Source organism: Tursiops truncatus, chromosome 12 (assembly GCF_011762595.2).
Source record: "Tursiops truncatus isolate mTurTru1 chromosome 12, mTurTru1.mat.Y, whole genome shotgun sequence".
Lineage (NCBI taxonomy): Eukaryota > Metazoa > Chordata > Mammalia > Artiodactyla > Delphinidae > Tursiops > Tursiops truncatus.
In genome coordinates this window covers 7,669,665-7,681,884 of record NC_047045.1, presented here as the reverse complement: position 1 = coordinate 7,681,884, position 12,220 = coordinate 7,669,665, and the positions used below count along the sequence as shown (strand labels likewise).

General features: G+C 39.5%; 1 protein-coding gene across 2 annotated transcripts in view; it reads left to right on the top strand.

Moving 5' to 3' along the window:
• COL9A1 (collagen type IX alpha 1 chain) overlaps nucleotides 1–12,220 on the top strand; it is an 84,058-nt gene that overhangs the window by 32,986 nt on the left and 38,852 nt on the right. For both annotated transcript variants that reach the window (XM_033867390.2, XM_033867391.2), the window contains 8 exons: nucleotides 1,208–1,231; nucleotides 1,595–1,648; nucleotides 3,145–3,198; nucleotides 3,841–3,873; nucleotides 4,610–4,666; nucleotides 6,076–6,129; nucleotides 10,520–10,573; nucleotides 11,873–11,926. In XM_033867390.2, coding sequence (XP_033723281.1) covers nucleotides 1,208–1,231; nucleotides 1,595–1,648; nucleotides 3,145–3,198; nucleotides 3,841–3,873; nucleotides 4,610–4,666; nucleotides 6,076–6,129; nucleotides 10,520–10,573; nucleotides 11,873–11,926 — 384 coding nt within the window. The remainder of the gene's footprint in view (nucleotides 1–1,207; nucleotides 1,232–1,594; nucleotides 1,649–3,144; nucleotides 3,199–3,840; nucleotides 3,874–4,609; nucleotides 4,667–6,075; nucleotides 6,130–10,519; nucleotides 10,574–11,872; nucleotides 11,927–12,220) is intronic.

Here is a 12,220-nt window from a genome sequence, read left to right as displayed (position 1 = left end):
CTCTAGGTAGCAGATGCTCAGTTTTATTAAGTTCAACAAGCGTAGAACTAGAGCTTCTTATGTACTAGGCCCTGTGCTTGGAATCCAGGCTGCGAGGCTGCGGAAGGCGTGGTTTCAACCCTTGATTACACGCAGTTCGGTGTTGCTCAAGAGATAGAAAATGTAAAGGAGTGTGAGATGGGGTGACCAGCTCTAAAATAAAATTCAGCATACTAAATTAGGATCCATTGGAGGTTATTTCATGAGTGACACCGTTTCATTTTCAGTATCTACTGGATTTGGTGTCTGCATATAGCCCTACCTGTCGAAGGGTGTGTTCCTAAACCCTTTTCTTCTCCCCCGCCTCTCTGTGCTAAAGGGAGAGAACTTTAGGAAGTTCTCCCCTAAACTAGGGAGAGGAAGTTTGGGGAACTTCCAAATATCACATTAGAAACTTTAAAGCAGGATTGTATTGCTTTTAATGTAGGTTTCTTATAAAACATGACAAGTGATATCACTTATATGCAGAATTTAAAACATGATACAAGTGAACTCATTTACAAAACAGAAATAGGCCCACAGACATAGAAAACAAACTTATGGTTACTAAAGGGGGAAGAGGGGGAGGGATAAATTAGGAGTTTGGGATTAGTGTATACAAACTACTACATACAATATAGAAAAGCAACACGGACCTACTGTACAGCACAGGGAGCTGTATTCGTCATCTTGTAATAACCTACAATGGAAAAGAGTATGAAAAAGTCTGGTTGTGCCTCTTTGTGAGTGACGGTATCTTGGTTTTCTTTAAAAAAAAGTTTGGAAAAAATATTACTGGTTAGCTTAGACATCAAAAGAATATCTGAGGAGCTGAAGCAAATTTCTTCCTTTAGAAGTAGAGTCATGTTTGCTTTTCCTTACCCAGTCCTTTCTGTAGAATGAACATCTTATGTTTATTTAGTGATAAACTTTATTTATTTTTTTAATTAATTAATTAATTTTAGCTGCTTTGGGTCTTAGTTGCGGCACATGGGCTCTTCGTTGCGGCACTCAGGCTTCTCTAGCTGTGGCATACGGGCTCTCTAATTGTGGCGCGTGGGCTTAGTTGCCCTGTGGCATGCGGGATCTTAGTTCCCTATTGTTTATTTTTGAACTGAGTTATTTCTGTGTCTGTATTTACACTAAGTATGGGTCACGTACCGTAACAACTTTTATTTTCATCTTTTAGGGCCGTGGTATCCCTGGACCTCCTGTAAGTATTATCTCTTGGTTTGTTTTACATAGTCTACAAAAATGGCCCATTCCTCAGATCCCGACCCTACTCTCCAGCTAACACTGTTCCCAGTGGCGTTTATAGTGTCCTACCTGAATGATCTTACGGGGCTACTATGACAGCACCCCTATTCTGCTAAAAGTATTTTATTAATTTAAGGAATTTCTGTTAATTTAATTAATTTCTATATAAGTAATTAAAATTTGGTCCAAATTTCTCGTTGGAAACCAAATCTTAGCCCAGATACGTAATTCTAAGTCAGCTTATCATACTTGATATCACTTGTCATAGATTGTAAAGGCATCCGTAAATCACCGTGTCCCTTTAATTTGTTGACTGCAGGGTCCTCCTGGGGGAGCAGGCCTCCCCGGAGAGCTTGGCCGTGTTGGACCAATTGTGAGTACACACACACACACAGCGCATTGATAAACATTTGCTGATTTAACGGAAGATGTTACTAGGGAAGGCTCATCGCCCTAGCTGTATGCCTCCCCCTGCAAATCCAAGAAACGGCAGATGAATTTCATTCTGGTTTATAATATTGATGAAGACCAGGGTGATAATGCCCCCTCATTTTTGTAGAGTGATTTAAATTTTTTCCCTTAAGTTTTCAGCTAAACTTTTCTTCCCAACTTCTAGAATTAGTGATCAAGTGGAGAAGTGTCACCTTCGCTTTACAGACTCTCAGCCAGGATTGGGGTCCAGTGTCTCTTTTATTAGTCTCTCTGCAGGAAATGAAGTGAATAGTCTAAAATTACTACCATGTACACGTATGTTAGGATCATGAAATCATAATCGAACTGACAGAACTTAACTTTAGTCAGTAAAGAGCTGAACTTCATGGAAGAAATTGCTGGTAATGTGTTTGATGTTCATATTCAATAAATATTCAAAAAACGTTGAATCATTGACGTTCTCTGAATGATAGGTAATAGTAAATCCACGGAGAGGCTGTAGGAGCTACTGTTTGACAAATTTATTTAGTGAATGCTGAATGAATATGAAATGATTGTAAAATTGATTGTCAGATGCCTTTGACTTCTTATGATAGAACATTAGGAAGGAAGAGATGCGCCAGGAGTCAACTCTGGATAATAAGTCTAACTGGACTCCATTTTCATCTGAATGGCTTATTTGAATTTAGCCATCTTGACCTTCCGTCCCAATGGCAAGAGCGTGCAGTGACAGACCGAGGGATAGCTTCTGGGTGAAGAGCCCCAGGGGTAGCTGGCCCTGCAGAGGTGACGACCTTCCCTGTTGCAGCTTCAGGCAGGCGCAAGCCTTCCTTGCTGCTGTTAGCTGGGCAGCATCAGCAGTGTCGGCTGTTCTGGTTCCCCTGAAAACCAACTAGAGAAATACGTAGTGTTTCCAGTTTGTTGGCTGTCCTGGTTCCCCTGATAATCAACTAGAGAAATACGTAGTGTTTCCAGTTTGTTCGCTGTCCTGGTTCCCCTGAAAATCAACTAGAGAAATACGTAGTGTTTCCAGTTTGTTGGCTGTCCTGGTTCCCCTGAAAATCAACTAGAGAAATACGTAGTGTTTCCAGTTTGTTGGCTGTCCTGGTTCCCCTGAAAATCAACTAGAGAAATACGTAGTGTTTCCAGTTTGTTTGCAGAGTAGATAAAGTGATCATCCTATAGAGAAGGACTGGCTTTTTCCCCCAAGTCTCCCTCTGCCTTGTCTTACTACTTTGGTGAGACCGGAACTCCTTTATTCTTCTGGCTTTGTGGAGGTAGTTGGGTTGTGGGTCCCCCATCGATTTTGGTGGCAGGTCCATGCAGGCTGAGCTCTGCAGTGTTTCTAGGAATGTCAGTTTCTCATGCCTCGCCAGTTTTACGCACTATGTTTTGACATGTGTATAACCACTGTGTCACAATTTTCAAATAACTTAGGGTGACCCTGGGAGAAGAGGACCACCGGGCCCCCCTGGTCCCCCGGGACCCAGCGTAAGTTCTTTGAAGATTGAATTTCTCTGTGCCTGAGGGTTGGGATTAAAGAAACCTAAGAACCAAAAATGGAAGTACCTTTAAGTCAAGTCATTGTCCTAAAATTCCAGAATGGCTATGATTTTTTCACTCATTCAGAGCATAGTCTTTTTAGGCCAGAACAGTAGAGAAATCACAATAATTTAAAAGATGGTTTTCACGGGGACTGGTTTACTGATTGTATTTGAAGTGCTTTGAGGCTTGTGGTTTCTCAAATGTTCAAACCTTGGACATATAAAGGGAACATTTTCAAAGGAACTCGTTTTTACGAAGGATTTACAGTTAAGTACTTTTAAAAATGCAGTTAATTAGGAGATTATCCTTATTTTTAATTTACGATTTAGAGTTCTCCATATTTTCTATTCTCTCATTTTATTTCCCTTCAGTCCCCTGAAAGAAATAATCTACTGCAATTTAGTTTTCTCCAAACAGAAGAGGCCAGGTCAAGTTTTTAGAATGTTAGCGTATTATACGCTATTTATTCCGTATAGGTTATTGAACAAGTACACTGATTGTATTTTTGTCCAATGAACTTTCTGTTGTTAGTAGTTTGAATTAAAATGTTTCACTATATTCTTAACTTTAGTATTTTCTTTACTTTAGGGAACAATTGGCTTTCATGACGGAGATCCATTGGTAAGACGTTTTCCTTTGAACAAAGTACAGTTTAGGTCAAAGACCAGGAATTCTCTTTAAAAGGTGAATTCTGTTTAAAATGACCTCACTGGAATATGTTGTATTTCTGTCTTTTACTTTACTCAGATAGCAGAGCAGTCGGCCGGACTGGTGAACTGGTCGCTTGTGTACACTCAGAAAAACCGTTTTTCATTATAGAAATATCTTTTTTTCCATAATCTTTTTACTTTATGACTAAGACATGTTTTTTCACCAGAAGTCAAACAATCCGCTCTGAGACTTGTTTTCCTTATAGACTAATATTCAAACAATGTAGGAAAACTGCACTAAATGCAATTTTGGTCCATTTGCTGGGGGGACGTGACCCTCAGGACAGAGCTGTTGGAGTGGGGGGCGGGTGGGAGGGGACAGAGGTCAGGTCCTGGGACAGTGGCCCGTCTGCAATCATTTTATTTCTTTAACAAGTTAAATCTGAAGTAAATATGGCAAAATAGTGACATTCATTAAATCTGGGTGGCGGATACGTGGGGAAAGGGTTTGTTATGTTCTCTGTACTTTTCTGTAAGCTAGGAATATTTCCAAGTTTAAAAATAAAAGAATAAAAAAGGAAAGGGGTTAGTCAGAGTTATTTCATGAATATAATTGAATTGGGGTTCTGTAGCTGGACTCCTAAAGGATGTACCATTTTGTCATAAAGTAGAAGCTCTGGTTTACTGTCTCTCTGTCTCTCGGGCAGTGTCCCAGTTCCTGTCCACCGGGCCGCTCTGGATATCCAGGCCTGCCGGGCATGAGGGTAAGAGAATAGTTTCCATGCTGTATTCTGGTTTCTGTTTTCAAGAGTATTATCCACAGGAAAAGGAGAGCCTTTCCTTGAAGCACTGGCCTTTCTGGTGCGGAGTGCCCACTTTGATGGACTGGGCAAGTCTGTGTCTCTTATTCTGTGGTCCTTATACAGTCCTGGAGATTCCCGCTGGTACCCTGACAGACACAGATGCTTGATTATTCAGTGCTGTTCAGGGAAGAAATACCAGTGAAATGTATTGAATGGAGGGACCCTACAACACCAAATGAAGGTTCAGAAGTTTGCTCCAGTGATGAGAGATGCGGGCCAGGGACGGTACACATGATGTATGTGAAACTGGTTTAGTTAAAAAGAATTGGAAAAACTGTGCAAAATAGAGAAGAAAAGAGATTTTCCAAAAGTGTTTTTCTCTCACTCTGCCATCATAAGTACTTCAAAATTGCCCATAAAAATAAGAGAATAAATACCAAAAGCTGGGGTTAAATGGCTTTCTCTCTCTAGTCCAGACCCGGGAAGTTCTGCCAAAGATCTCAAAGGCTCCGAGGCCCTGGGTTTCCCACTGTGATTTTCGTGGAGGTTAGCTTTGGTGGGTTCCCATAACTGCAGAGGACTTGGGCCTGGCTTGGTGTCTTGTTTTTCACAGAGACTTGCACCCTTGGTACAAGAAAGGTTCTGAGGAAGGAAGCTCTGACAGACTTAATTTCAGAACGTTTATTTCACACTTGCCCCGTGTCCCTGACCCGAAGCGCACATATGCTTAGAACAGGTGGCTTGACAGTGAAAGATGAGGATTTCTGCACATGTTCTGCAACCTTCACGGGCTGCCGCTTATAGCTTGTCACCTGCACTTAAACTGTGTACAAGAAGAGGCAGAAAGTCGTGTGTCTGGGGAAGCCCTTCTTCTGCTTCCAGGAAGGAGATGGGCACAGAGGAAGCAGAGGGTTTTCAGGGGAGCCTCCAGAGAGCAGAGAGTAGCGCGTTGGGTGTGTTAGCCGTCACCTCTGGAGAGCGAGTTACTGATGCTGGAGAAGACTCCATGCCCTTCGCCCAACTGTGGGAGGGAGCTGAGGGGGGAGGGTTAGGGACCGGCTGGCAGTGAGTCATTGCCCAGTGGCTGAACTAGGTAACGAGGTGTTTGCTATTCTCGAACAGAGTTTGTCTATTAACTGAAACTGATATTTATTATATACTGTGGTCATGTAGCCCACATGGTGTTATTAAGGTCTTCTAAGGCTGTCATTTCTCTGACATAACCTTTCGGTTAGCAGCCTATGGACATAGATTTGGGGGGAGCAAGGTCATTTCGTGAGCCTTCTGACCACTTTCTGTGCCAAACTCAACACGTTTGTTTGCTTGTCTATTTATTTATTTCTGTACTTATGTACTTTTGCATTTGTTAGGGTCATAAAGGGGCTAAAGGAGAGATTGGTGAACCTGGAAGACAAGGTCACAAGGTAAGGACAATGAATATTTAGTGGGAAAATTGCGATTAGGAGGTCGTGATCATTTTCATTATAAAGAATTATAAGGGGGCTTCCCTGGTGGCGCAGTGGTTGAGAGTCCGCCTGCCGATGCAGGGGACGCAGGTTCGTGCCCCGGTCCGGGAAGATCCCACATGCCACGGAGCGGCTGGGCCCGTGAGCCATGGCCACTGAGCCTGCGCGTCCGGAGCCTGTGCTCCGCAACGGGAGAGGCCACAACAGTGAGAGGCCCGCGTACCACAAAAAAAAAAAAAAAAAAGAATTATAAGGGATAATAAAAGCATGCTATTTTACCCTTCCTTTTCCAGTGATGATTAACAAGTTCTCAGTGGATGCATCAATATTCTGATTAAGCATCATATTCTATCATTGTTCAGTTACAAAAAACAGAGCAAAGTGCCATACACTTTCATTCTTTCCTGTGTTGCTGCCCCTTGTACCCCTTGCTTTCCTTTTCAAATCAGTCACACTCAGCTCTTTTCCTTGATGGTTTTGACAGTCAAGTGTTATTCTAGCTGGTTGTTCCACTCCACTAAGCAAAATTTTTATGACAGGAGTAAAATTTCATGACAAGTGTTGCTGAGACTAGCAAACAGGGAAGTTGGTAATTGGCTCATAGCCTCTCATCTTAAGTTCTGAAATAATTTATCTGTTTCTGACCTAATTTCAGTGTAACTTAGATTTTGAGTAATCTGGAAGTTAGCAATTGGCACTTATATTATATTCTGGGTAGAAACTGAAATCCACAGCACAACTTGCATTGGGGCTGGCATGTCCTATGGAAAATCCAAGGCTGAAATTTAAAGCAAGGTGACCTATTTGCCTTTTCTTTTCATCCATTAGGATGAAATCTCTTTAGAGTAACTAAGAATTTGACTTCTTGTACGGTAGAATTTTAGTTCCGGTTAATTCCATAATATTTTACAAAGTCAAACTGTTCTTATCGATGTGGGTCTTCTAGACTTTGTTGAAAATGTCCTTCTACACCATTATTGGATGGCAGAAGTCTTTTTCTTTAGAAGTTAAGAGCTTGAGAGGCAATTTATTAATACCTTCAGGCAGGCATTAATATTCCTTATTTTTTGGCCATGCCGCAGGGCTTGTAGGATCTTATTGCCCCGGCCAGGGATCGAACCTGGGCCCTCGGCAGTGAAAGCACGGAGTCCTAACCACTGGACCGCCAGGGAATTCCCAGGCATTAATATTCTTGAACTCCTTAGGTAAAGCTGTTGAACAATCTCGGATAATGAGGATAAATAAGCCAATTTCCAGTACCTTATTACAGTATGAACATTCATTTAAAAAGTCTTTTATTACTTAGGCTCTGAATAGTTAAGGCATTTTATTTATCTGGCATATAACAGCTGGATTCTTGATGTCAAATTGGAGAAAATAGAAAAAAAAAATCAAGTACTTTGGAAATTTCTCTGTGTGCTCATTCCTCCACTGAATTTTTCAATTCGTAATTTAAAAAAACCAACAAATATTTATTAAGTACCCACTATGTGCCAGGTTTATTCTAAGCGCTAAGGGCGCAGAAATGAAAAATGTCCAATATGGCTAAATTAAGTATGACATACCCATATAACAGACTATCATCTAACCTCAAAAACAAGTGTGTAGGAATATTAAATCACACCAAATATTCAGGAGGTAATATGCATAATAAAGCAGATTTAGTAGACTTCTGCTATTTTTGATGCCCTGCATCCCTTTCTGTTTTTGGGGTGACCTCTTTTCTTTGGGGAACTTCCACTTCCCCATCCCATGGGATTTGGGAATGGACCTGTCAGTCAGAGTGTCTCTCCACTCTCCCGCGAAACTAGCATTTTTGAGACCTATACAAGTTAGTGATCTGGACTTTCAAATTTGGTTTGGTCTTCATTGGGGAACCTGCAAATTGTTTGGTGTGTTAGGTAACTGGCCAAAATTTTCATTAAAAGTTGTTGAAAACTCCTTTAATTTATTTCACATGTTTATGTCACTTAACACTTTCAGTGGTGTCTTTGAAAATCGGCCTATGAAGATAAGATAGCTCCTTGAACAATGAAACTTGAAAGGACTAATAGATGCTTTTAACTGTAAACTGAAAGCAGAAAGATAAGAATTATGAGACTATAGGGGCCTGAAGTTTGCTTTCAGATTCACAGTTCTGCCTTGAGTTTACTCTACAAATTAATTAATGAAGATTTTAAAAATTGTTTATAAAGATAAGAATGAATAGTCAAAAATCTTTCAGTAAAACGGTAATAAGTTGCTATTCCTAAATTTGTCATTTAGCTTTGTGGTTATTGATTAGTTATTGTGTGCTATTCATCTGCTGGTGAAATATTTCAGTCAAATACATTACTCCAAGGTTTATCAAGAATCTATGGGAAAATACCCCAAAACCTGCTAATGAAAAATTACAATCACTGTTGTTTTTGTACTTACATGGGGAAATACAAGTAGTATTTAACCATACACATGTGTTGATTATCCGCTCCATAAACTAGCTTATTCACTGGCTTTCTCATTAGGACCATCTCCCTCCACTGTCAATCTTATGTTCTGATGGAATGTAATCTGAATATAATTACGAGACAAAGATACACTATGTAAGACTCTCAGAGTTCATTCAAACATCAAGTGTAAATTATTTAGGTATAGCCTAGTTCTTTGCACTAGATGCCCAAATGTTCTATATTAACACTGCTACTAAATTTTTTGTATTTCTTTGTGTGTGTGTGTGTGTGTGTGTGTGTGTGTGTGTGTGTGTGCGCAAAAACCTCTATGTATAAAGTATAGCATGTGGAGTAGGAAAATGGGTGAATTGACACATGTAATAAACAATAGAACTGGATTTTAATCTACCATTATAAACAAACATCAAAAACTAAGAATGTTTCTCATGATGAATTTCACAATTTAAGTTATTCATCACCATAGAAAATGTAGAACAGTATATCTATTGTGAAAAGCAAAACCTTTGTCAGAGAGAAAATAACTTTTTTCCCAGAGTCCATAAAGGAATCTTTCTGTAAGAAACAGTAGTTGGATTTCTGTTTAGAATATCCTAACATTTTAAAGTATATCAGAGATTATAAAATTAGTATCAAAAAGTTAAACCAATAATTAGTTAAAAAACATAATGGAAGAAGATTCCATTGGCAATAGCCACCAGGTAGTCTAAATACTTTAGAACAAACTTAAGAAGTATTCAACAAAATGAAAAGAAAAAAACTTTACTGGTGGAAAGAAAAAGAAAACGTTTTGACTAAATATGAAGATACACTGAGCTCTGAGATGGAAAGACTCAGTATTGTGAATATTCTAACTCTCTCTATATAATCTATTAATTTAATGAAGTCCTAATACAAAGCAAGCAGTGTTTTTGTGAAGATCTGCCCAACAATTCCAAAGTTCATGTGGAAGGGTAAACATTTAAGAAAATCTGAAAATAAGAGTAACTATAAATGAAAAATAAAGGTAAAGGAATTCTCCCAACCTGAGATTAAAATGTATTATAGAATTTCGATAATTAAAACATTATGGTATTGACAACATCATACAGCAGAACAGTATAGCTGAATAGGAAGGAAGTCCAGAAACAAGTATATTTATCAATTTAACATACATTAAAGATGAATTTTGCAGCCTGGGTGGAGAGAATCTATTATTCAATAAGTGATATTGGATAGAGTGCCAGTTATCAGGAAAAAAATAGATTTCTACTCTATATTTACATAAAAATAAATTACTGATAACTAAAAATTTCTATGTAAGAAATGAACTATAAAATTACTAGAAGAAAAATATAGATGAATATTCATATATTTTGGGGGTGTCAGAGAAGGCTTTTCCGAGCACCATCAAAGGTAGAAGCCATGGAAGAAAAGACAGATTTAGATTTAAGTACAATTAAAAAAAAAAACTGTGCATGGTACAAAAACTATAAAGAAAAAGTTAAAATGAAAATCATAATTTAAAATATTATAGTTTAAGGAAAAGTTTGCATAGTGTGATCACACTTTCTTAATAATACACCCACAACACACATACTTGGAACATGAATGCATACACTCCCTCTCTCTCTCCCCCTCTTCCTCTTTCCCTCCCCTCCTCTCTCTCTCTTTAGAAAAGCTTTGAAAGGATAGCATCCAAAATGTTACTGGTGTTTATAGTGGAAAGGTGGGATTTGGGTGACTTTATATGCATCTCTGTATTTTCTGAATGTTCTGCAATTAATATGGACTACTCCTATAAAATAATTTAAGCAAGTATAGTAGACTAATTCAGGAGATGCCAGATGAACTTACCACGTGCCAAGTTAGACCGAGTCCATTTCAGTGTCCATTTGGTGCCCTTCTTTCTGTTTTTTCAGGGTGAAGAAGGAGACCAGGGCGGAATTGGACAGGTTGGAGCTCAAGGACCTCCGGTGAAGTATTTTTAGAAACATATTTAACTATGTTGCGGGACACTGGTGATCTTTGGAGGATATCATTACTGCTTGCTGAACTTCTGGGGTTTGGGAGAGGATATGCCAAAATATTTCTGTAAAATTCACAGTTTTTCATTTTTTAAATATACAGCATCTGTCAAGGAATGCAAGATTTGTAAAAAGTATGCTTTTTGGAACACTTATGCACGAGCTCGGGAGACAACACATGTCATTCTCATGTCTCCGCTATTGACCCAAATATTTCTGGAATTCTTTTTTGAATTACCTTCAGAGTCAGAAAATAAGCCCCACAAGAATGAGCGGCTTTATTCTGATTTGGCCAGATCTCACTTTGTGTCCTGACTGGATCACCCTGGCCATGTGTATTTCAGGCCATTCCTAATTGACCTACAGAGAACCGGGACTGACCTGGATGTAAAACAAACAGTTGGAGATGCCCCCTTTTCTGCAGTGAGAGCATGGGAAAATGACTGGCCTAGAGCTACTTTATCCTAAGCCATTGTGGACAGTTAGCAAGTTGCCCAGAAGTGACTACCCCGCTTTCCTGATGGGGCGTCTGCCCGCTGCTTCTCCCCAGGGAGCATCTCTACGGCATCTGCTGCTGTGGGTCCAGACAGTCAAGAATGACAACACTCAGTGTTGAAGGGGGTCCTAGGATCGATGCCCTGCACCCTCATTTTGAGGATTACCCCCTCCTGTGCCCGAGAAGGGAGGAGATGGCTTCCTCCTGCCCCAGATTGGGATTCAGAATGCCTTTTATCGTAGAAATGGTGTAACGTAGAGTGATGGCAAGTGAATGATGGAGACCCCCGCTACACTTATAGGAAGAAGCTTTTGTGGGGACCTGTTGCCTTGGATGGCACACACTGGTGGGGAAAAATTAGTCCAAGGTTTAAAATCACGATCATGTGACCCGTAACCACGTTACAAACCATGAAGGAGGCAAAAGTGGCAGTGTATTCTGTGTGAGTTAAAAGTCAAAGGCTTTATCGTGATTCTTTGAGGCTAATGATACCTACTCTTTTGCCATCAGTCATTGTTCCGATTCCAGATTTGTGTAAGTCTTCAGAATTTTTAAAAAGGGTTTTAACATCAGAAGAATTCCTTTTGGATTTTTCTTGTAAACCAGGAAAGTTTGTCTGCAATATAATGTCACTTTTTCTCAGTGTTACCTTTGGTTATGATAACATCCTTCTTCTCGATCAGCATTTGTGATGACATCAAGGAATGTGCGCTTCAACTAAGAGAATTTACTTCTCTTTTTTACATTTCCAGGGAGCTCAAGGTTTGAGAGGCATCGCTGGCATAACTGGGGCCAAAGGGGAAAAAGTAAGATGATGATGGTGACGATACACTACGAAAATGCATAAATGTTTAAGCTTGGGGCCATTTCAAATATCTTCTTATCTTTAACAACGTCACTTTTTATTTCTTACTTGGTGCTTTGTAGATGTTTGGTTGGGTTCTTACTTTCTGTTATAAATGTAGATGATAGAAATGAGTCATACACAGGATACTTGTTATTATTATATATTTTAAATTATTTTGGGTAAATAGGAGTAAGCAGGGCTGTTACGCTTAGTCTCTTTTCTTTATCAGTAGTTGACACTGATAACACTGACA